The 25859-nt window shown below is 46.4% G+C and overlaps 1 protein-coding gene across 8 annotated transcripts in view; it reads left to right on the plus strand.

Annotated features, from left to right (window-relative positions):
* magi1b (membrane associated guanylate kinase, WW and PDZ domain containing 1b) overlaps window positions 1-25859 on the plus strand; it is a 113761-nt gene that overhangs the window by 51965 nt on the left and 35937 nt on the right. For 7 of the 8 annotated variants that reach the window (XM_076014145.1, XM_076014137.1, XM_076014139.1 and 4 more), the window contains exons 3-10: window positions 13321-13440; window positions 15000-15242; window positions 16946-17171; window positions 17449-17531; window positions 18232-18267; window positions 22247-22304; window positions 23634-23767; window positions 25302-25421. In XM_076014145.1, the coding sequence (XP_075870260.1) occupies window positions 13321-13440; window positions 15000-15242; window positions 16946-17171; window positions 17449-17531; window positions 18232-18267; window positions 22247-22304; window positions 23634-23767; window positions 25302-25421 (1020 nt within the window). The remainder of the gene's footprint in view (window positions 1-13320; window positions 13441-14999; window positions 15243-16945; window positions 17172-17448; window positions 17532-18231; window positions 18268-22246; window positions 22305-23633; window positions 23768-25301; window positions 25422-25859) is intronic. The other variant, XM_076014140.1, reaches the window with a different exon arrangement.

The following is a 25859-nucleotide window of genomic DNA, read 5'->3' on the forward strand; positions in this document are numbered from 1 at the left end:
GCGTGCACGGCGTCACCGGCCGCGCGCCTCCGTACAGTGCGATGTTTTTGTGTGCGGCCGTGTGATGTGTTGACTTGCTTGATCATGTAGGAAGCCATTACCTCCAGCTGCCGTCTGTCTGTCCGTCCGTCTGTGTGTCTGTCTGTCTGTGTGTCGGCCGCGGCCGCCTTCCTCCCCCTTCCCCCTCTCCTCCTCCACTTCTCATTCAGGGATGCTACGTTAGCTTCCCACCTCTCCCTCTTCTCTCTCTTTCCCTCCCTCCCTTCTTCCTCCCTTCCTTCCTTCCTTCCGTTTTCCCCTTCCGCCTCTCTATGCGTATTGTTTAAAAGCCTCTGTCTTCCATTTACGTGTTGCTGTAGGTAGCCGAGAGCCCGCCAGGCTTTTTTTTTTTTTCTGGGTCGAATAAAAAGACAAAGGCTGCGCTGTGTGTGTGTGTGTGTGTGTGTGTGTGTGTGCGTGTGTGTGTGTGTGTCTGTGCGTGCGCAAGTGTGTGTGTGTGTATGTGTGCGTGTGTGTGTGTGTGTCTGTGCGCGCGTGCAGGGGGGCATTTTCAGGCACTTCTGCCTGATTTAGCTTCACACTCCACCATTAGCCCTTCAGGTTTTGTGTGTCTCCCAGCCTAATCTCTCGCTGTCTGCCGCCTTATTTCATCCCTCTGCTTCCCGTCCGCTGGAATCTCACATTGTGAGCTCAGTGCGTCCACACAGGGACTGAAGCTCCGGAGGAAGGAGGCCTGTTTTCGTCGTATCGTGCCGCGTGTGTATTGGTGTATTTGTGTGTCTGCCCCTGTGTGTGTGTTTGTGTGTCAGTGTGTGTGCATATTGTCTCCTCGTTGCTAGCCTCTCTCAGCCAGCCAGAGCAGTGAAAACACCTTCTCTTCTCTTCCTCTCTTCTCTTCTCCACCCCTGGCTAAAAATCACTCCGTCACGTCGGTGTCACGGCTGCAACCCTCTGACATTAAATTCCTCGCTACAACCCCACCGTCCGTCCTGTGGTCTGAGGAATCAGTGTCTGGTGTTTGTGGTTGACAACCAGGCCGCCGAGGCTGTGAAGGATGACGCCTCCTCCGCTGCCACTGGCAGAAACGGAAACAAACAAAAAAACAAACAGTAAAATTCTAAATAAGAGGCGATGGTGCCAGAGAATGAATGCGAGGGGTGAGATATGTTGGAAAATGCTGGAATCTGCAGCCGATGCTTTTGGTTGGATTAACCCTTTACTGAGACAGATGGCTCCATCCCCCTGCCGAGCTGACAAACCCCAGTCAGCGCTTCACCCCCTCCTGCATTTCTGTGTGTGTGTGTGTGTGTGTGTGTGTGTGTGTGTGTCACCACAAAAAAAAAAAAAAAAAAAAAGCAGCAGCAGTGCCGGCAGGCTGGTGGTGGTGATGAGGACTTCTGGCTGGACCAGCCCCTGTTTTTGGAGCCTGTGTTTGGGCTCCTGCGGAAACAGTCGACGCGCCTTTTTTGTGTTTTCTTGGAAGACGGTGGACGAGCCGGCCGGCCAGCCTGGCCGGCTTGACATCAGAGCCTTGTTTATTCTGGGAGATTTAAAGAAACGCTTCTGTAACAACAGTTGGGTCCATTAATATCGACACGTTCCTCCGGCAGAAGCTTTTGTCTTTGTTGTTTGGCCGCAGCTCTCTGCCGGGTAGAGGCGGTGTTTTATATGTTTGGCCCCTGCGTTTTCGGGAAGGGGATTCTATAGTATCACCCGCACCCCCCCCAACCCCCACCTCCAGAATGTCTGGCTAAATGTGAGCCACCGACCAACAGAGGTCTGTTGTGTTTATCCTGACAGCTACATGACGATGTGAACATCATGTGGGATTTCTAGACACATTCTGTGGTTTGTGCTGAGTGTTGTGGCGGCCGCATAGCTCGACTTTGGCTCATAGATGGTGTGAAAGCGTTGAAGGTTCCATATATTGCATAGACTCACGTTGGCAATGTTTTTTCCTCACGATAATGTGTATCCACCATTTAGTTCTTTGGCTGGACTCAGTGCTTTAGAAAGAAAAACACATGTTTCTGGGAATCAGAACCTTGTGATGTCACAAAGGGCACTGATACCTAATCTCAGAATGGCGACATACAACCACTCAGACAGCCATGTTTTTTTTTTGTTCCATTTCCAAACACGTGGAAGGTCCAAGAAAGCATCAATTTTAACAGGGGGCTAAACAGCAGTATTTTAGCAGTTTGTGGCAGTAAACAGAGGGCTAAGTATGAGCTTTCTAGCCAAGCCTGCAATTTCCACATAATCACGAATCTGTAGCGACCGATGGCACGAGTCCTCGCCCGCTGGATGCATCTCTGGAGCGCCACCGCAGCTGGAAGCGGGAGAACTCCAAGGTCAAGCAGGAAATTTCACATCCTGGTGTCCTTGTAGAAAGGATGCGTGGCGGCGCTGTACGCAATGCTGCGGTTTTCCACCTCCGTCCGGGATCAATGCTTTTCATCGTCCGTGTTTACATGTCGCACTGACTGATTACTTGTGCAACCAGATGAGCGTGACGTGATTGTAAGAAGTTTGGAGATTTTGCATTTTTACGTTTGTGTAAGATTACTGAAAAGAAAATGAATCCATGGAAATGGCTGCAGCATTGGACCTTTAAGCTAAGCTGACATTGATGCTAGGCTAACATGCTGCTCTGCGGTGCTGCTATATCTACCAGACAGTCCCTGGACTCTTCGGTCCATTCTTGTCATTTCTGTTTTTTGTTACTGTTTGTCTTTGAATCTAAATCAGGTGTCAAACTCAAATACACAGTTGATACAACGTGGATATTTATTGAAAAAATCTTCTTCCAGATATAAAGGTGACCCTTTAATATGGACCCAAGCAAATTTTGTACTATACAATAAATATCCTCATATTGCACATGTGGCAAAATCGAAATTCCAATATAAAAAAAAAGCAACCAAGATAAATCAAATCTAAAAAAAAATTTGTATAGCTTTTTTATCTGCAACCTTCTGATTTACATTTCAACAGTACAGTAACAGTTTCCACGGGCTGAAAATACATAATAAACAAATTAACTCATAATAATATCCTTCAATGAACGTGCAACCATTCAAGCTCATGCCTTAGAGAAGCAAAAAAAAGTGCATTGAGAAAATGTTACTTATAGTCTAAAGTAAATAGTCTGCCAGAATACTAGCGGAGCATTCTGGGATTTGTAGTGTAAGCAGTACTTGTGCAAGTTTGACACCTATGATCTAATGATGGGCTCAACCTGCCGTCTACTAAAAATCTGTCTTGGGTTCGTTTGTTATTGCTGCTAATTCATCGTTCAACGCTAATCCACTGCAGTGTTTGGCTGGAAGTACATAGAGCTGAACACGGGTAGAATGTTGGACCTTCACGTTGCCTCGTGAGCCAACTGTAGTTCAGTCATCAGCAAGACTTGCCGTGTCATCCCATTTTATTTTACCGCAAATCGGTTTTCGCCTCATCCAAAAAAAAGGCATTGGTGGACCTCTGCTCCATGTCCAGACGTCCGTCGTCATGGTGTTGCCGTGAATATTATCACACTGGTCCACTGCCTCACCCCTTCGCTGGCTTCCAGGACGTGCGCAGACTGCAGACAGGAAAGAGATGAAACCGCGGCACCTTTTTTGGGATTGAGCAAAGCGGGGAAGCCAGACTTTGACCCGTCCTGACTTAAAGGGAACCCTGGGCGTCTGTTTGAAAGTCCTTTTGAAGGAAATCAAAGCCTCTTCCCTCTCGACGCGTCTCAAAATACTGGCACACTTTGGAGAATGTTGGAGCAACATCTGCTGAGGCTCTGGAGAGTTCTGTGTGTTAACATTTGACAAACCGCCTCCGGTGTCGTCACGTTTGTGAGTCATTGGTTAAGTGTTGAGACAACAATGTTTAAAAAAAACAAACAAATAAAAATTGCTGCCTCCTCATCTTAGGATGCTACATTAGCTGCCACTAACACAGGCAGCTCAGAACAAAGAAAAAGAGATCTTAAGTTCCCTGAAATGATCACAATCCTCTCTCTGAACTGTATGACAACCTTCTGTTTATGCTAATGTTGATAGCTTCAAGATGCTATGGTCATGTTTTTATATTATCAATAAAATAATTCTTACGATTGGCCTCACTCGTCTCACCTCCCAGGCTGCAGATGCTCAGCTGTTACCAACCGACTCCACTTATGGAGGTTAAAAGGAATTTGTACGCATTCTGAATATCAGAGAATTGATCCCACAGACTTGTGAAACATTGTGTGGGTTATTTGTTGAAGTGGCTTTGGTTTTTACGGGCCAGCAAAGGCTCTAGGAAGAATAGAGCCATTTTGATTGGTTCCTTCAGGAATGTTGGAGACAACGAGTTCAGTTTATTGTTGTCTTAAATTTGTTTTTGTTTTTTTGCAAGGACCTCCTTCTCTTTTCCCAACCTTTTGTTTGGCGACTCCCCAGATGGACACAGGCAATGAATCCAACAGATTTTTCAAGGCATTGTGTTTGTCTGGTTTCGGCCACTTGTTTTATCATGAAAATGCAATATAATAGTTTGATTACGTGACATCTTGAGTTGAGCTAAGCTGGTTTCGGGATTTTGGCAGTCGTAGACTTGAGTTGGGACCACAGTTGTTCTTCAGTCCGAACTGAAAGCAGCTCCAACACACACACACACACACACACACACACAAACGTATGCAGCGAACCACGTGTGCCAGCTGGGCTGGAGTGAAGACAGAACAGAGCAGAGCAGAGCAGATCAGAGGCTCTGTATTAAATCTGCCGTATTAACATCCTTCAATTTTTTTAGTTTTTTTTTCGCAAAAGGGAGAGCAGATGAAGAGCGTGTTTTAAGATTGGAGGGACACTTGTGTTCCAGAGCTGAATGAGAAATGGAACAAAGAGGAAAGATGGGCAGAGGGGTAGGAAGGATGGGCAGGATGGAAGAGAGGGCTAGCAGGGCAGCAGTGGGGTTTGTGGGCCACAGGTTTCCCGTCTCACTGGGTCACGCTCATGAAATTTTTAATCGAGCCTTGCAGATAACAGCCTCCTGTCTGAGGAGCGGCACGTGCACTGACCTCCCACTGTCAATGATTCATGTGGGTTTTTTTCTTCAGGCAGGGTGGAAAACCACAACAATCTGCCCACAATACTGTCTCAAGGTGTGTTTGCTAACATGCTAACAGGGTTGGTAGTGACAACGAAAACTCAGCGCACAATAGTAAATGACCGGAAAGCTAACACACACACACACACACAGACACACACACACACACATGCTAAATAAGAGCAACTGCGTCCAGATATAGAACAGTTATGTTAATGAGTCGTTTCCAAACACATTGATGATGCCCTACTTTTCCCATGTGCTGCTGATCAGGTAACCATGCAGCAGCTACTGTTGTTTTTAAGTCTGTGCTCTTAAGTGTATCTGCAGCACTGAATTATGTCTCTTTACCATCCAGCTGTGCCTGTTTATAGGTCTGGTTTGGTTTTGTTTTAAAAATGTAAACTTAACTGACAGTCGACTCTTGGCTAAGCTGCCTTTGACACGAACTGGAGACAAGACCGAGACCCTTTAAAAGTGGTCTAGAGACCAAGATCAATCTCGAGCACTACAACACTAGCCTCCAGCAGCCCAGTTCAGCCAGACCAGTTCTTCAGACTCACCAGTCTGTAAGTTGCTTAAGTTCAGGCAATGCAGAATATTACAAGTGTGAAGTCCGAGTTTTCCACAGTTTGTCTCTGCTTCCCCTTTTGAAAACACTGTTCTATCTGCCTGCTTTAGTTGCTAAGTCATACTTTTCGAGCATAAGTGACCCAACCAGTTTTGCCCTGGCCCTCCCACAACACAGTTTCAAATAAAAGTAAGGCAATTGTTTATCAATCGGCCTGCAACAGCGACATCCTCACTGAGCAATTATTTACACACAAAGTTATTTTTTTTTTTGCATTGCATGAATTTTGCTGAAGCCTCCAAACTCTTTCTGGAGACAAAAGACCAGCTAATGTTGGGTTGTTTTGTTTGTTTTGATGCCATTTGTCTTTAAAAATGCATTTTCATACGGGGGCAGAAAATATCTCGTCATCTCGGTTCGCGTGGGTTTTCTTCTTCTTCCCTCCTTCCTTTTTCTTTTTTTTTTCCCTTCCGCAAAAACAAAAGCTTTCTGGCACATCCTAAATGTCACTGTGTTTGAGTAAGTGTGTTGACTCAGGAACATGCCAAGTCTGTTTGATCAAGTCGCTTCCCCTTTAATAATGCATAAGAGTCAAAAGCTCAGCGTGGCGAGAGCGCAGCCGTTTGGAAGGAATAATGAAGACGCAGACGTTTTCGCCGCCGCCGCCTCTTTATTGATGACATGAACGTGGATGACGCGAGTCAACTGTAACATTCAGACGTTCAGGCTTCTTTTGTGCAACTGGTTCTGCTGTTATATCACCGGCAGTGACACACTCCAGACTTAGTCACCGTGAATTATTTTTGGATGCCTTATTCAGGGTTGTTTCAGACAAAGTGATCGATAAATATAAGTTTTTAACCAGCCGACTCTCTCCCTCATGTGTTCCTAAACGCACCCTCGCTATTTCTCTCTCCGCCAACCTCGTCAACTTGCTAGCCGGGTTGGTGGAGCCTCGGGGCCTCCTGCACTCTGTGGAAGTGAATTCTACTGTTTCAGTGCTTGTAAATGTTGACAAAAGTCACTTTTGGGGTGGAGCAATTTCTAGCTGCAGGTTTTTGCTCTGGAAACAGTTCTGCTGCGACCATATAGCGAAAAGTTGCATCTTGACTGCAACCGTCATTTTTAGCATGTTTCCATTGAGTTTTAGTCTTTTTTTTTTTTTTTTTGACGTTTTGACCTTTCATTTTTTGCTCCAGTTTTTAAATTTAGTTATTGGATTGAAAATGCGTCGCCAGTGACACACTTACCTGGATCTCTGATCCTCTTGAAACCATGCTCACTCTTTCTGCTCTACAACTCTGTTCGTGTTTCGGAGTTCGCAAGAAGAGAAAGAAACCCGGGACTAATATGAAAGAAGTGTTCCAGTCCGGCTCCCTCGCCGCTTTGAAAATCAGAAAAGCGGTGAGATTTAAGCAAGAGGAAGACCAGCCGCAGCCCAGCGAGACGCCGCTTCAAACTGAATGTAGGTCGCAGCTGAAATGCGTGGAGCGACCTGAGAGGGTCGTGAGGGGTGGGGTGCCTGGTGGTCACTGGAGGAATTACAGCCAAAGGAAATGATAGCACAGTTATTTTTAGAAGCCGCCTCGTGCCTTGAAGGTCCCGCTGTTAAGTTTCAACATGTTTTGAGGCTTATTGTCAAAAAAAAAGGTAATGTCTCGTTTTAATTGCATGGCGACAAAGTTGTTGTCAGACGTCTATTTTCAGCTCCTGCTAAAGCCTCATTTAGTCACAATCACCTCGTATTCCCGCTCACCCCTGAAGGCTCAGAGTGAAGGAGTTTTCGGTCTTTTGTACAGGAATAATTCCCGCTCTTATTTTTCCGTTGCTCAGAACTGGTGGCATCCTCTCCTACAACTTGCCACCACCAGGACAGATACCAGGCCCTTAAAATAGTCTGCCGTCAATTAAATATAGAGGAGGTGCTTGGATTTGTGCACCGCTAAATGCTTAAGAAGGGAGGATTTAGATGTGTATGAATGAGTGTTGAGGTGGAGAGGCCTTTTTCCTGGAAAAAAGATAAAGGGCAAACAGTGGAGTGGAGCTGCTTGTAACCTAAGCGGAGCTTCCTGACTGGGATTCATTACGTCTTCATTTAACATTACGATTGTTGGTATTTTTCTTTGATCACAGACACATAACATTTTTAGATGTTGTTTTCGTACCTCGACATGTTTTCATGTAAAGTTCCATCTTTCTCAGAACCTTGTGACCTTCTGTGGAAGACGGAAGTTTATGTTGAAACGCATCTAAAAATATTAGGTGTCTGTGATGAAAGAAAAATACCAACAGTCACTAACGAGGTTTTCTTCTGGATTCTGCAGGTGTGCGACTGACACAAGTAGCAGTGTGTTTTTTTGCATTCCCTTATTCTCAATAAATTGGAACCTTAAAACAGTGGGTCGATCTGATTCTGAAGGGAGATGAGAGTTTCTTACAGCGACCTGCAGAAGGCCAAGGTCACAGTGGTGGGCGGTGACCCATGAGTCCCTGCTGGTGTATCGATCGTGTCTTGAACGGTGTTGTGCTGCAGCTGTAACTTGACCCTCCGTCTTCTCGTTAATTCCAATCCTGACATTTCTTGCAGGAGGGCGAGGTCCTTCTCTGGTCAGGCTGCGACTCCACTCTTGAGATTTTCAGGTTTCAGTTTTTGTTTTGGTCGTCCGGTTGTTTGTCAGCCTTTCAAGCCTCTCGACCGTCATCGCTTACGACTCTCAGCTCCCTGTTATTTAGTGTTGCACAGGTTTTTTTGCGGAGCTGCTTTTCTCCAGCTTGTTTTCTTGGAACGTCTGATTCATCCAGGGCCTCGTCACTGTCTATTAAGCAGCCTTGCGTAGCAGCAGGAGGTTCAGAAATGAGATGCCAAGAGTTGTGAGTGAGGTTGGTTCTGGATGCTGGAAGCAGCAGAGAAATATCTCTTATACGAGATTTGACCAAACGTGCCTTTGAGTTCTTCTCTTTGGGGAGTATTAAGAAGCAGTTGGTTCCTTTTGATGTGAATATATTTGCAAGTACATCTAGTCATCATATCTGCAGTATTTAGGGCTACAATTTCAGAGTTTGTCCTTTCCAGCTACTGTGTGCATGTCAATGTCTGAGTGCTTACAACAAGAAAAATAATGTCTGTGTCCTTCTACAAACACATCAGTCTGTTGCACTGTGTTCTTGATGTGAAGAGGATACAGTGATGTAACCCAGCGAGCAGTTCAGTGAGTTCAGAACAAGTTAGGAAACAAGAGTTTTCTGTTTGTTTGTCTTTTGTCTGCTGTGCTGAGCTCACCTTGGGCCTCTGAATTATCCCTTCCGATGGAGGAAAGTGGAGGACAAAGTGGCGGCCAGAACGTCTATCAAACTTGTCTCCTTTACCTGCTGAAGTTATTGAAGGCTGAATTGTGTTTTCCACCAAAATTAAAAAAAGAAGACAAGAAAGACGAGTTGGTTTGTTGGTCATCTTAACTAATGCTTGCTAATGTGTCATCATAGCGACTCATCACCGTTGAGCGTGTGCAGGAAAAGTATTGTCCCTCGTTGCCTTTAAGTCCAGTTTCATACAGTATGGTGTGGCGCAGTGTAGCATGCAATACTTGTGTAGTTTATAGTATCTAGAATGCAGTCAGCACTGCAGCTTAGACCAATAACATCAAGGTGGGCCTAATAAACCCTCCTGAAGTCAGGTTGTTGGATTCAAAGTTGTTGGAATGCAGAAACTTACTCAATGTTTCTGTTTTTTCTTTTAAATTCTACTTTAGTTCTAAGACCCTTTTTCTGGGAAAAGATGGTCCATCCAGTTCTCCACGAGCCCTTCAAATGTGCATCTTCTGCCACTGGCATCAATACACACAACTGCAGTGCTTCCATTAAGACGTTGGCCTACATGGCTGTGTGGAGTTCTGGTGCTTTCCGTTTCGGTCGTACAAATCACCCTGGGTGACACCCTGAACTAGCCGTTGGTCTGACTCTTGACCGAGGTCCTGGATGTGGTTCCTGACTGCTGCGTCACCACAGGTGGTTGGATCGATGTCGCTTAACATGATCTGTTTGACCAAACAAGACCCTTCTACCTGCAGCAGAAACCTTCACAGACCTTCAAGACCCTTTACTGTCACTGAACTGCATATGTGTGTGTGTGTGTGTGTGTGTGTGTGTGTGTGTGTGCAGCCGATTACGGCAGGAGATGTTTGCTCTCCGGGCATTTTTGCACTCCTGGAAGCCATAGCATGTTTGGCATTCAGACACATGCACGCTCGCCGACCTACGACTCCTCCGTGGTGGTGGATGCTATCTGAGTCAGCCCTCCGCTGCATGGCTCGAGGGGAAAGGTGGCTCGACACCGTGACTCTCCATTGCTGCACGGCTCCACAGCGTCCCTGCAGCCGACCTGCATCACCTGGAAACATTCACGCATCCATTTAGACGTAGAATCACGTTCAAGGACCTTCCACTCCCTGGCATTTAGAGCTTTCAACCCAACAGCATCCGGGTCTGCAGCCCACCGACGGACCGGCACGGCGGCCGCCATGAATGTGCTAAATTAGTATGCTACATCACTGGCGCCTCCCATTTACACTTACCGGGCAGCCGCATCTCTGTGCCACTTAGTATTCTGCAAGGCGACTGAAAGGGAGTTGTAAAGCTGGAGGAGAGCGTGTCGAGGTCTGTGTCATCAGTGGAGGACAAACTTCCCGACGCTGACCTCCGTGGCTGCTCCTGGCACGGTTCTCCATAGCAACAGCATGGAGCAGGAAGTCATTTCAAATGATTTGCTTTATGTATATGTAATATGTGTATATATATGCATTTAACAGTGACAATGTGACCTATCAGTGGACATTGTAGTCACTCCAGCATTGAAAAATGCCATTCACACTTCACAGAAACACATTAAAGAGACGTCATTTCCTTGGCTGGATGGGTTCAAGTGCTGCTGTGCTGTGCATCAGTATGGAAGTTCTTATTTAGAGACGGGATGACTTGATTGGTGTGTATTCTGTCGCGCAAGATATGCGCACATCCAGGATTGTTGTGCCCTCTGGGGAGCGAGTTTTTAATAATAATAATGGATTGGATTTATGTAGCGCTTTTCTAGGCACTCAAAGCACTTTGAACCCATTATTCATTCACACCACATTCCCACTGGTGGTGATGAGCTCCATGTGTAGCCACAGCTGCCCTGGGGCAGACTAACGGAAGTGTGGCAGGCAATCTGCGCCAAACAGCCCCTCCGACCACCAACCACCCAACGTTCACTCACATTCGCATGAGGCAATGTGGGTTAAGTGTCTTGCTCAAGGACACAACGACAGACTGTGATGGAGCGGGATTTGAATCGCCAACCTTGCGGTCATTGGACAACCCGCTGTACCTCCTGAGTCGCCACAGAGTTTGCGACTTCAGATCATTGCGCGCCGAGTGTTTTTGTGTGAACGACCCTCCAGACTGTCAGAACAAACCAACACGGCGACAAGGAAGAGGAGACGAATCTCTCAGCGACTAGAACGGGTGGAAGTGCTAAATGTCATTCAAGTCATCAGTCATGCGTCACCTTGGAGCAAACAACAAAACTGCAACCTGCAGGAATCTCAACACAGGCTTCCTTGATTGTCGACTTAAAAAAAAAAAAAAAGGAAAAAAAATGCCCGTGATAAGTGTTTGTCACTGGCCGCCCACCCGTCTCAGCGTGTGAAGATGGTGAAGCCGTTAAGCTCGTCAGTTTTTTTTGACAGAGGTGTTAGCTTAAGTGCCAGACGAAGGCTAACGCTAACACGTAGCTTTGGAAGGCAAATTCGCTCTCAAATCGCTCTGAATATTTTTTTTCTCAAATCCGCCTCCTCGGTGTCATGTATTGATAGTGCCAAGATATCGTCCCTTCTCTCTCCCTCTTTCAGCTTCACAGCTAACCCGCTCAATGGAGCTTTTGTGGTTTGGAGTCTTGAATTAATCAGCGATGACGGCGTCTCATCTCAGAGTCTAAACCCAGGCCCTGCCTCGCCGTCCCTTTTGAAACACTGGTCACAAATCCACTTCCTACTCTGTTTTTTTTGCTTTTTTTTTTCCAAGAGTGGCGGCGGTGTGCAAATGGAGTCGAATCAATGGGCGCTTTTGTGTGGAAAAAGAGGAACCGACCGTTCAGGCTCGGCCGAGGACTCCCCAAGGTTGACGCTGTGTGAAAGACTCGCTGCCTGGGAACGAGGGGCGAGTTGGCCTCGTTTCTGCTGCGATTCAGAGAGGATTTGTCGGACTTTTGAATTGGCTTCCCTTTTGTTTTGTGGGAACCAAAGTGTGTGCGCCGAGCAACAGGAGGAAAACCCGCTGACCAGGTGCATCCAATTTAGGAATATCTCATGTAAATGGCCCGGGGGCGCCTGTGGGCAGAGCAGCACACAGGCCTTTTTACACGCTCGCTCGAGTGTGACGCGCGCCTGCTTGAGTCGGGATCCGTGCACGTGTGTGATTTATCGCCAGTGTCAGTCGCCGGGGCTGCAGCGGGAGCCGCTTCCGCCGTGTCCCCACACACCCAGCTAGTTTCACCTGGGTGTCGTTTGCCGGACCGCTGGAGATGGAGTGATTTGGATACGAGACGAATGGAAGCTCTTTTTGCGGGGCGGAGTGATTGGCGCTAAAGGGCAACTGAAAGCGTTTTAGAGGGACATTAACACGTACAATCAAGAATAAGACATGTAGGAGTAGACATGAGACAACAAAAGAGCATTTAAAGATATACGGTGTGTAATAGTTGAAGATTCTGAAGAAGAAAGATGAGTGGTCACATTTTAGAGGGCAGCATCTTTCACTCTCTCTCTCCCCCCTCCTGAGCTTGCCAGTGAGCTATGGTGGCCTACGAACCCAAACCTAGATACTTCATCCACCTTCTTATTTGTTGATTTATTTGAAGACAGGAGTGTTCACCCTAATTACAAAACGCACTCAGCCTGCTGCACATGAACACGGGCACGAGTTTCTCTGCCTTGTTTGGAGGGAAGTCCTTGGATTCGGAGGTCGAATCTCTGACTTCCTAGATGTGACTCTTAACATTTAGGTTTGCGTTTCACACGTTCTGCTTTCTGCTCCGTCCACTCATCGTTGACCTCGTGGACTGAATTGTGCAGTTAGTTGTCGCTCCCTGTCGGACCTGTTGGCGACTCGCTCAGTGATGTCGACGCCTCCCTTTGCCAAATGACGGCTGCCATCAACAACAAGCACTTGAATTCACACGTGCCATGTGGGGAGGGGGAGAAACCCTGAAACATGTTCACACACACACACACACACACACACACACACACACACACACACACACACACACACACTTCCCCAACATATGGCAGGATCCTACCATAAGGTGCGAGGGTAATAACCACAAACAGGAAGTGTTTTGCCAATCTGCTCCAGTAGGAGGCTGTGATCATCACACCCGTGTTTTAAATATACTGTATTTAATGAAATGTTTTCACGTGTGGCTGCCCCTACTCTCAAATCAGAAATTGGAAGTCATTTTTTGCACTTGTATCAAAAATATAATCTATTTAATCCTAAAATGACTTGGTGTTGATGAAATTAAATGGCTGCTTGATATGTTTTCCGCTGATTAACAAAATATTATTTTCCTATTGTTACCCTCACTTCTCAAACTCCTCCCTTCCTCTGCCCTCTGATTGGCCGCCCAGGTACAACCCGTGCCCCACGCGAAGGAGAAGTTCCTGGCGTCGACTACAATTTCCTCTCAGTGGACGAGTTCCTGGAGTTGGAAAAGAGTGGAACCCTACTGGAGATTGGAACATATGAAGGTACAAGGTCATGTTGTGTGGTGATGTTTCGAGGACATTTAATTTGATCATTGATGTTCCGGCTGAAAATCCTGTATTTTCATTTTTGTGCCCCTCTTGAAATCATCAGAAATCAAATCTAAGCTGGAATTTTATTGTGAAAGGAGAAATGTGTTTGATAGACGCAACAGTCCGAGGCAGTGCTGCAGGTACTAGTCTAGTATTTGGTCCTTCGATGAATCCGTATGTGGCCTCAATGCTCCTGAAATGTGATTTCACCCTGTTAACGCTGTTAAATTCTAGCAGCATGACGTTCTATCAAAATGATCTTCTGTAACGTCACGCTGCTAACTGGAAATACATGTGCCACCTGCATTAATGAGGCGAGAAGTTCACCGCGGTGCCATCAAACGTCGCTGCAATATAACGGTCAGAAGCTGCGGGCGCCTCCCTCGTGGATGTTATAGGTGCACTTCTACACGTCGACGCTGGGAGAATATCCCAGCGAGCTGAGGAGGTTTTTCACTGGGTCGCCGGTTATTTTGGATGTTAACAAGTAAAATCACCCAGGACTCGAACTGGAACCTGGCCGACCACTTAGTTCACTTGACACTGGCGCCTCCGGTATCAGAATGTGCCAAAATGATCATCCAAAAAAAATAAATAAATAATTTAAAAATCTTTTTTTTAACCAGTCAGTCTTTTGACTGTGATCTCGCCAACTGGCCAGCAACACTTTTTAAATCCATCAGTATTTTGGACTCTCACGCTGCTGTCTGACTGAGAAGTTGGCCTTTCCGCTAATGCCACTCTGTTGAACCGGCTTCCTCTACACATGCTCAGTCTGACTCTGAAGATGTTGAAGCTCGGTTTAAACTCAGCTCTTCGCTTCTCAGTTTTTTTCCTTTAAACTGCACTGAACGACAATTTTGTCTCCTGGCCTTACAAAACTTATAAACCTCAGAATAGAGATGCAAATTATCAATTAATTCATTACTCGTTAGTTGATTGACCCTATCGATCGATTAACGATTCATTGATGAGTGTAAGTAAAAACAGCCTAAACATTTATCCTTTGACTTTAAGTTGTCTTCTAATGGTGACCCATTAGAAGTTTCAACTTTAAAAAAGAAAGTTGTTTAAAAGTAACTTGTTCTAGGTATATTATGGCCATCACAGTATATACAAGTTAATTGCCCTTTCCTGCCGCTACACTGTTAAAATGATATTAACTACCCGTGGAAAAATGTTCAATTAATCGCAACTCATTTAATTTAATTTGATTAAGTTCTTAATCGACAATTAATCAGTAATCAGTTAATAATCGGTTAATAATCAGTTAAAAATACTCGTCCTGATCGCAAACTCGGTGTGAAATTTAAAAAAAAGGGCAGGAAATGTAGTTTTAATTCCTTGAGAAAAGTCTAATTTGCATACAAAGCTGAACCTGGTAACACACTTGCACACAAAACCAGCTGACCTTTCCTCTCTAAACCCCTCCTTTCTGCTTTTTTTTTTTTTAATCCATCCAACCCTCCCCTCTCCCATCCCCCTCCCCCTCCCCCTCCTCGGTTGCCTAGGCAACTATTATGGGACGCCCAAGCCGCCGGTGCAGCCCCCCGGTGGGAAAGTGATTAGCAGCAGCGGTAGCGGCGGTGATGCCCCACTGCCAGACGGGCTCAGCGGTAGCCTGCCGGGCTCGCAGCACTCCACGCCCCGACGCAGCAAGTCCTACCATGACATGCACAATGCTGGACTAGGGTCTGGAGAGCAGCCGCAGGAGGACGACGAGGACCTCCATGACATGAACAGCAGCTTTACAGGTACGGCGGAAGAGGAGATGATTTATTGATATTGAGAAGCACTGCTGCTTTAAATTCAACTGTGGAAATAATGTCAAACTAAAGTGAGAGGAATGTGTGTTTTATCATGACTTGGGAAAAAGTAGGTAAAAAATCAGTTGAATTGTTGCAAATCCATTGAAACAATAGTGCAAACGACACCGCATCAATTCATTGTGGTGTTGGCAGCACAAGTGATTCTCACATGTTGATATTTGTTTGCTTGTCTCCTTATATCTGTCGACCAAGCTGAGTTTATTTGAGCTGTGCGTGTGTGAATCCAGTCAAACAGCAAAGGATTGTGGAAAGTTGGGCTACGACAAGTAAACAGGAAGTTTGAGGAAGGCACGCACATTTTAATATCCAGCACCTGCAACAAAAAAAAACACTGGAGGAGGATCTCAATCTAAAGAAAGCAGGCACTTGTTTTAAGCAGCCTTTTAAAAATAAATAATTAAAAAAAAATAAAAAAAGTCGGCCTCTTTTTGACTGAATGAATTGAGCGGCCGTGTGGACACAGCGGGGGTTGGGACGTCACACACTTGTAGAAAGAGGGCGTGGCTGACAGCGGGGGGGAGGGAGGTGTGAAAGTGATTGGATGGCAGAGGGTGAGAATCAAGTCAGACCAGCTTGATTGTCGAGTTGAGGGGAGTGGAGAAGTTGCAGGGTGAGGAGGACAAAGGCAGAGCAGTGAGGTCACTGAGGAGCGCAGAGTTCTGCCACAAGCAGCCACACAAGCACCAGAGCTGCTCCCACTGGTGAGTAAACTTGCAGAGGACGCTGGACTCTATAGCAAGACGTGTAGAACAGTGCCACCTGGCTGCAGGAAGAGAGTAGGTGCGTCTGCAAAGTTTCATTAGTGGCTGATGTTGAGGTTCTTCAGTGCACAAAACCATGTTTTTCAGAGTCAGTGTTTGGAATTGAAGCTTTTGAAATGCACCTGGCAGAGTTGATGCCTTTTTTCTGTCTGGCAGCGATTAACCTGCTGCTGTTTCTGCCACCGTCTTTTAAAAATGTGAGACCAAAAGTTGTGTATTTGTGCCGTCTGTGGCCGTGTGAGATCTAGGGTGAGGGGTGAGTGTGTGTTTGAGCCAGCAGGAAGCGAGGTGATAGCACTTCAGAGGTGCCAGATGTCCACTTGGAAACAAACAGAATGAGTTAAAGGTGCAGTTCAGGGTAAATAGAAAAGAGGGGGAAAAGTCCTCTGCAGCAGATGCATTTTATTTACTTGAATATGCCTTTGACATGTTAATTTATTTTTATCCATGTTTTTACAAATATCCCTTGGTGCGCTTATTCTGTGTTTACAGCCACATTTTGTCATCAAAAGTGTTTTTTCAGCATTGGTCCACTAAAATCTGTTGCTCAGCCACTCACTCGCTATGATTATCTGGTATTTTTAAGCCAATCAGCAAAGGACTTTCAGCTTCCAGGAAAGATAAATAAACCTCAGACAAATCAGTAGGCAGCCTTTTCACTGCTGCTGCAACTGGAAAATGGTCCCCAAAAGATGTAAGCAATCTTTAGGGGGCTTATTGGCTAATCTTTTGTCTTAAATATCAATCCTGTGCCTTTATTTTATCTGAATCATCTCCAACAAGCAACTCGGTTCTAACAGACAGTCTTTTATTGGCCCGAATTTAAAGATCCACAGGGTTCTAACGACGCTTCCATGTTCCACGCAGGAGACTCAAGCGAACTAGACGAGAATCATCACTCGGTGCGCCCCTTTGCCCCCCACCGAAGTGAGCAGCCCTACCCTGGGACCAGCCCCTCACCACCGGCCACCACGGAGAGCACACAGCAGTCACACCCTCACCTCAGCCATCCTCCCCCGGAGGACCCGCTGGGACCTCTGCCGGACAACTGGGAGATGGCCTACACCGAGAACGGGGAGGTCTACTACATAGAGTAAGACACCTGGATTCAGAGGGAAAATACATCATCATGATCAGTGCAGATAGACAGATAGAAAATGTAATAATTCAACCTTCAAGGAAATTAACCCAGCAGAGAATTGAGCTTTATCGAGCTTTGATTGAATTTTCCTCTGTGTTTAATTTGTGTTTTTTGAGATTAATCCAGCAATCCTTATGTAGAATTAATAATTCCATCCTAAACGTTGCCCAGATGTTTGTAAGAATTGTCTCTGTAATGTAAAACACGCAAAAATGTTCCCTGTGTTCAGCCACAACACAAAGACCACCTCCTGGATAGACCCTCGGTGCCTGGACAAGCCTCAGAAACCCCTGGAAGAATGTGAAGACGACGGTAGGAGCATTCTCTCCCGTTTGTTTCCTAGCGTTTTAAGATTTAAACTAAAAACTGAACTTTTAACATTTTTAACGCTTGTGGTCAAGTATTGTAATTTTTATTTTTGTCTAACAAGTCCGTTAAATATTAATGCAACTTTAAGGGAAAAAAGCATGCATACAAACCTAATAGTCTCTTTTGTATGCATGTTTTTTATGTTTCTATGTTGTGACGTTGCATTGCTGCGATTCCGTGGCCAGCCTTTAGGTGTCAGTGTTATGACAGAAACATGGTGAACAGTCATTGGGCGGCTCTGCAGCCAGACTCAGCTGATTTTTTTTTTTTTTTTTCCCTATTTCATCCACCAAGAGCAAAATCAAAATCTCTCACCACTGCACACCACTCAGCACCTGTAACTCTGCAGCTTTAAGGTGTTTTTGACAGGATTCTATCATCTGCAGGAACAAAGAACACTTTGTTACCAGGATGCACCGTTCACTTCCTCTCAGTCGCCTGCTTTCATCAGTGAAATGTGTTGTTTTAAAGCTCGTCAGCCCGAAGAGGCGTTTCTGTTTCCGTTGATTCGTGACTGATTCTCTTGCCCCCCTGAGGCTGGATTTAACTCACTGACTCACATTAGTGACTGACACCTTTCCTCTTTTTTTTTTCTCCTCCTCTTCGCCCCCCTCGCCACCGTGTGGTCCGCCTGGCCGAGCAGAAGGGGTTCACACAGAGGAGCTGGACAACGACCTCGGTATGACATCGCGCCGCTGTCAAAAGTGCACCATAACACACTGTCATACACAGTTCACCCGCCACTGGCTCGACTCACACCAACTGACGCGCCAGATGGAACGTTTTCCTTACATGCTTTGGGTTTATCTACGCACCTGCTAAAGAGCCCATAGAGAGTTTGTCTATAGGGGTGGTCAAGCGGACCTTCTGTTTATCGCACTCCTACCTAACGGTTAGATCTGTTACTGCTAGTTTAGCCAGCACAAGGCTTTCTGTCAGTAGCAGCGTTTCCATGACAGTTTTTCGCAAAATAGAAAAATCTCTTTGGTCTTCTTCTGTTTTTATTTTCTTTTTTTTGCGGTAGCAGCTGCATCTCACTCATGTACTTCCCCCTTCTTTAGCTCTTTTTTTTAAAAAATAAGAAACTGTTGTCATGGAATCTTCCGATATTTCAATACCGAGACAAAAAGCTGTCTGCCGGAGGTCGGCAAGATGGATGAGCCACACGTCCTTGTTGAGACGTGAGCGAGGTCAACTAGACGGTTAAGAGATAAATACAGTGACAGTGACTCTGATCGAGCTGAGACATCCTGCTAGGTTGACGTGTCCGACCTTTAGCCAACCTCCCACAGCAAGCGGCTGTGGTTTTCAACAAGCGTCCTCATTTATTATTTTTTTCATACACAGGATTGGGATAAGTGTCACTGCACAGCCACAAAAATATCAGCAGGCACACACTCAACCCCACACACGCACACGTGCACACGTCTCAGCAGATTATTTCTCAGTTACCCCCTTAAATAGGAGACAGAGGGTGGTTTCTGAATGATGACTTGCTAATGGGAGTCTGTCTGAGCCAGGCGGCCACGCACCTTGTTTCCTCAGGGCCCATCAGCTCACTAACCAGCCTATCAGACACGCCGACGTTGCCACTTGCACAGAGTAAAAGCTGGTAAATGGTGTCTGGAGGATGACGTCAGGGCACCCAAGAAAATATCTGCCACAAGTGGATTGATCTCTTGTCCTCTAATATTGTGTCCCGCTTTGACTTGGCCTCGCCAGAACAATGAAAGGTGGCAACCAAAGACTGGAGAAATCCATCCATCCATCCATCCATCCATCTATTCATCCATTTTCGATAACCGCAACCTTCTTGCTGTGAGACGGCAGTGCTAACCACTGCACCACCATGTTGCCCAACTGGAGAAATATTTTTTTAATTTTTTCGGGCTGCAGCATTCGGACTAATACACAGTGTGAGATTTTAGTTTCATGCTGTGGGATTTTAATTTGTCCGCAGGTCACAAATTCGTTTTTGCATCTTGTTTTAGTTTGAGGGGCCCAAATTATTCCCATTACTTGTTATTCCCTTGCTTTTTGTCTTGATCCCCACAGAAGCATCCTGGCAAGAACAGCAGCTTGTTTAGCCCGCTGTTTACAGCCTTCTACTAAAACTCTGGGTTGTAGCTTCCTGCTAAATGCTACTCATGCGTTGGTCGACCTTCCAGTTGGGGGAGCGAACAAAAACAACACCTGGCTCAGTAAAGTGCCCTTGGCGAGTAAAGGGCAAACTTTTGACTGACAAAATATTAGTGAGGTGAATTTTAAAATATTGGAGCTTTAATTTACCCATTAAGAACACTAATTTCATTACAATTCCCACCACATTTGTAATGTCATCCATGGATGAATTTCTTTTTTTCTCTCCAGTCGAAGGAATCAATTAATTCAGCGGCACAGAATGTCCTCGGGCTGAAATCGACGATGTGGTGTCGAGCTGACAGTCAAGCTGGCAGGCAGGCAGGCAGGCAGTCCGCATGTTTCTTACCAGGATGCTTGTGCGTGTTTGAGCGCGCCAGAAGGATCGGAGCCTATTCTGAAGGCAGTCACATGACACGTCCATTAGAAGGTTTTGGATGAGTATCGATCAGCAGGAGCCCGTGGCCCAAGAAACATAATTAAGTCCGGCTCTCCGAGGAGAAGCAGGCGCTGCCCCGGCCGCTCATGAAAGATGGAGCGCACGTGCACGGGTACACACACACACACACACACACACACACACACACACAGCGCTGTGTTCATATTCAGGAGAAATCAATCACAGCACTGTATCTGGGGAATGAGATGCACACAGTTAAACATGTAATTCATCACGTCTGACGCTGCATTCACAATTACAGTATGACTATTTGTTTCCCCCCCCCCACCCGCACCCCCGTCTCCCCAGTGCACCACGCGGCTGCAGCAGCCACGCGTCGGCGCTCACCTGCACACACGGTGTCGCGCAGCTCTCTGCCTCCAGGAGCAGAACTAGCGCGCCGTGAAAATCAAGGAGGTGATTAACATTTTGCAGCCGGCGAGGCGGCAACGCGTCTCATCTCGTGTTCCGGTTGAGTGAGTGAGAGAGAGAGAGAGAGAGAGAGAGAGAGAGAGAGAGAGAGAGAGAGAGAGAGAGAGAGAGAGAGAGAGAGAGAGAGAGAGAGAGAGAGAGAGAGAGAGAGAGAGAGAGAGAGAGAGAGAGAGAGAGAGAGAGAGAGAGAGAGAGAGAGAGAGAGAGAGAGAGAGAGAGAGAGAGAGAGAGAGAGAGAGGAGGGGAGGCTCTCCAACTTGGACAACTGTAATTACACAGGCAGGCTTTTTAATTGTCGGAGGGTAACAACATGTAAAATTGACGCATGGCGGCAGCGGGCCGTCTGTGTTTGTGGCTAATTAGCGGCTAATATCTGCGTGGACGCCGGCCAATCATCAACTTTGTTCTGTAATCAGCCTGCCGTCTCCGAGTCAGATGGCCCAATCACACGTAATGACATCACTCGATCTGTCGCACTCGCCTAAAATGACACGCCGCTGAAGTGGATCCAGCGGCGTTCCTATCTTCCCCTAATCGGCGGTGATTACAACGAGCCTCAGATTTATAGGTTTCACTGAGTGCTCGAGTGTGTGCATGTGTGTGAGTGTGAGCTAGCAGCCGCTGTCCTCCGTGTTAATGGTGCAGTTTGTGGGGAGATGGGATGTAACCCATCAGTGGGACCGGATCGCCGAGATTTCCATTTCTATGCTGTCGTCTGCAAAAATGTTTCAGCAGTGTTGTCTGGTTTCTGAGGGGCACAGGCAGCGGGTAGCAGAGACTAAGACGCGCAGCGTCTCTTTGGTTGTGACCAGGATGGACAGGATCAGAAGTGAGGACATCAGAGGACGCTCGGTGTGATTGAGATAAAGTGATGGATGCTGAGGAAAGAAGAAGAATCTTAATGTCCCTCACACTAATGGAGAGGCTTCAACTGTACCTGAACCTGTGTGGTATAAATAGCTCCAGGTTCTGATTGGTCCGCTTTGAATTATGAAAGATACAAGGTTTAGTTTGGGTTATTTTTATTTTTTTGTTTTTTATTTAAAGCTCCACCCCTTTACAGATGCCATCTATGGGGCTTCTGAGCATTTAGGAAATGTTCCATCTTGCGTGTCAGGTTACATGATATTCAAAAAATCACAGCTCTGCTTCCTGCCTCAAATTGAACTCAAAACTTCATGAAATGTTATTTCACTTCCTCTCACCGCAGTTTTTTTTTTTTTTTAACTCTTTTCTCAGTTGCGTCAGACCCTCTCATCTCTCTCCCTCCTTCCTTCCTGCCTCTGACCTCGCCCGCTGCTTCTCTCCATCTCTCTCTCGCTCTCTCTCTCTCTCACCTGCCTTCTTCACTCTGTCACCTGGTCCATCCACCTATCTCCGCCCGGGCCACCGGGGGGGTCTTGCTCCTCTCTTTAATCTGACGCAGGGGGGAAAATGTCATAGGGAGCTGCGAGAGGTGCTGCGTTTGGCTCACGCGGCCTGTGAAGCCGTTGAGTCACTTCTCCCCCGGGGCCGGACTGACAGGCAGACACAGGAAGCGGGTCTCCGCTGGGCTTTTACCTCTGTTGCCCTGCAGTCTCTCCGCTCCCACCCCCTCCCCCTCCCATTCTCACCGTTGATTTTTATTTCTTTGTCTCTCTTTTTGCAGAGCTTCCACCAGGTTGGGAGAAAATAGACGATCCGGTCTACGGGGTCTACTACGTTGAGTAAGTGAACGACGTGCAAGAAGGAGGCGCGACCGACCGACCGGGGAGCGGAACGCATTTTTAATTACACGTGAACAGAAAGACAATTTCATGTCTCGGCTCCCTATAAATAGGTGGTGCTGCGGTGCGTGTACAGTTCTGTCAGGAGATGTCGGGCAGATTCCACATCAGCTATTTTTATCTGGGAAATGTAGGCCATTTTGTTTGTGTCATCATCACTGGGGGGGAAACATGAGCGTGTGTGTGTGTTTTCTGCGCAAAGCCCGACGGGCGTCAGCATTAATAAGAAGGTCTCATAGATTTTTGAAGTTGTTCAAAGCAGCACTTGGGGGGAGGGGAGGGGGGGTCTCAAGGCTCAAGGCTCCGGAGCGTCTATTTTTCCTCATGCAGCTGCGTCTCTGCCATGTTTTTTTTTTCTTTTCTTCTTTTCTGACGCTCATTTACTGTATGAAGTGGCTGTGCTGAGTGTCATTTCCAAGTGATGTTCGCTGGTAGTTGGGATGTAGGAGTATTGTCAGATTTTTGTCGTATTGTGTTTTTTCTAGATAGACAGACCGATAGATAAGTAGGTTTATTGTCCTTTGCAGGAAATGTGCTTCCACCTTCCGAACAGCCTCGAAAACACAAAGACACACAGTACAGCTGTGTCACAAATGAACACGCACCCTTCACCACACACATTTACATGCAACACATTACATACGTCTTATTGCTTTGTTCAGCTCGGTTATTGCACATGAGAGTAGCATCAAGTGTGGGTAAAGTTATGAGCTGCAAAAACTGCATGTTCAGCTTATTACACTTTAGGATAGAACTGAAGCAGACAGTGCTGCTGCACCAGAGTCTTTGTAAAAAAGAACTGCGACATCTCGATGTGAAGTGATGTCACATAGACTCTTTAAGTTGGTGCAGGCTGCACGTTTTCCAAGTCTTCAGTTTCCTCTCCTTAAAAACAAATACTACCATCGCGGCACTATCATGGTAGTGTCGGTGTGTTGTGGTCCCAGATGGTTGCAGCTGTTGTGATTGAAGAGAAGTGATTTATTTGTTGATGGTCTCACATGTGTCTCTGTATTGACACATGCTGGTGTTTTGTGCCTCTGCTCGTTAATTAAAGCTTATCGCCGTGTCCCTCCCTCCCTCCCTCCCTCACTCCTTCCCTCACCCGGCCCTACCTCTCCTCCACACTGCACTCGGCTTTCCTGCCGATATTTACTTCCCGTCCCACGTCCCGCTTCTTTCTATTCCCACCTCCTATTTCCCTATTAATTCTCCCCGCTGTTCTTCATCCCCACCCTACGCCCCTTCTTTGCTCCTGCCGACCTAAAGTCACATCAACAGGAAGACCCAGTATGAGAACCCGGTGCTGGAGGCTAAGAGGCGCCGGCAGCTGGAGCAGCAGCAGCCTCAGCAGCCTCAGCCCCAGAGCCAGCAGCCACCTGAAGGTGAGCGCTACATACGAGGTTGGTCACCAAGCCCGCAGCCAGGGCCTCATTTCCTCTCTTTCTTATCCATGTGAGTGAGTGAGGCAGAGTCTGTCTGCGTCTGCCTGTGTGCCAGAGAGAGAGAATGTGTCTGTATTCCAATATTATACTATCATGCCTGATTTTGCCTGCTGCTGCTGCTGCCTTTTTGATTTGCTAAGTACTCCTCCATAACAGCATAACTATGATTTGCGGCTGCACCCTGCAGCCTCTTTCTGAGGTTTTATTTTCATTCTCTCTTCCTCTTCTCTCTCAAATCTGTCTTTTTTTCCCCCCTTGGTAAGTTTGACTTTGAGTGAGCCTCCTCAGGTGTTATTCACTTCACAAACTAGTCGCATCTGATGGCCTCCACTTCCTCTGTCTCTGATCACAGCCACTCAAAGGACGGCCAGTAGATAAAATTAATTGTAAATGTATGCTTGCTTACAAGGCAACTCTCCTATCCTGCTCCACCTTTTGCTGTTTCAGCAGAAGAAAAAAAATCCTTTGCATCCACTCAATTTCCAGCTGACTCCCCCCCTGTCTGGTAGCTCAATCTCTCTTTGAAAAAATAAAAAGGTCTGATGTATTCCGGGCAGGTTTTATGGCTATTTATTCAGCAGCAGATTGATTCAATCTCACTGTTGGGAATGTTGATGAAGGTTAAGGTCTGATCAATGCTGTTACAAGGTGATCAATCAGAGGCCGCCATTATAAATAAAAGATGCTTAATTTCACATGGCCACATTCCGGGATTCAAGATGAGCAAAAATTGAAATGGAAATGTTGAAAAAGCCTCACCAGTTACCAAACACACTGAGTAAAGCAAAGTCTAAGACGATGAAGCCCTGTGCAGGACCTAAAGACAAGACAAGATATGATATAATGCGATACAACTGGATTGGATTAGATTGGCAAAAATATAATACAGTAGTTTTGGAGAGGATGGTCTCCCGATGGCGACATTGAAGTGTGCACACACACGTAAATCACAAGAAAATGTACACTACCAGTCAAAAGTTTGGACACAACTGTTTCTTCTTTATCTTTACTACTTATACACTGTAGATACATACTGAAGACATGAAAAATATATGACCAAGATATGTGGATTAATGTGGCAAAAGAAAGAAAAAGTTAAATACCTGAATATGTTGTGTTCTATGTATTTTATATGAAGGGTGGCTATTCTAGATCATCTAAAATCTAAAAATTGTTAATTATTTCACACTTTTTTGTTTAATACATATTCCATATGTGTTCATTCATAGTTTTGACGCCTTGAGTGACAATCAACAATGTAAATAGTCATGAAAATATAGGAAAAACCATTAAATCAGAAGTATGTGTCCAAACTTAGGTAGTGTACACATAAACAACGTCAGAACTTGCACCTGTAGCTTCAGCAGGCAGCCGATGGCTCTGGTTCCTGAGCTCCCAGTGCAGGAGGCCGTGTCGGCCCCCTGGTCGGCCCCCTGGTCGGCCCCCTGGTCGGACCCCGTATGAAGGTCTTGTGGCTTCTTCACTCTTGCAGAATGGATCGAGGACTCGGCGTTGGCAGGCGCTCCACTCGCCAGCTACGCTGCCACCCAGCAGGAGACCTACAGGGACCCCCAGACTGGACCTCCAGTGCCCAACGCCATGGGACAAAAACGTAAGTGTGCGACTCTGCACAGGCACATTTACCTTTTCCCAAAGATCTTCACGTTTTGCTGTGGGTTGTTTATTTGGGGGCATGGAAAGCTCACTCCGAACAAACCAAACACGGCAGATTCATTTATTTCTCATTTTATTTCTCTTTCGCTCCCCATGTGTTCACGCTGACCATATGTTTTATCTCCTGGAGTCTCTGCTTTTCTTGCTCCAGCTTGAGAATCAAATAATAACCTCGTTTAGCTGCCCACTCGCCCACAGACACGCCGTCTAGCCGTTACTGTGCGAGCTCCTTCCCCCGGTTGCCAGAACCTTTTATACCCGCCTCCCACCAGCAGCTTGTCTAATTAGCGCCGCCACGGCTGTGTATTAACTACCTTCGCCTGCATTCTCCGCTTCCACTCCCTCAGTGCTCACTCAGTCTTCTTTTCTCTCGCTG

This window comes from Nelusetta ayraudi, unplaced genomic scaffold, assembly GCF_046127955.1.
Source record: "Nelusetta ayraudi isolate G7.1 ecotype Tasmania unplaced genomic scaffold, CSIRO-AGI_Nayr_v1 ptg000168l, whole genome shotgun sequence".
NCBI classification, from domain to species: domain Eukaryota; kingdom Metazoa; phylum Chordata; class Actinopteri; order Tetraodontiformes; family Monacanthidae; genus Nelusetta; species Nelusetta ayraudi.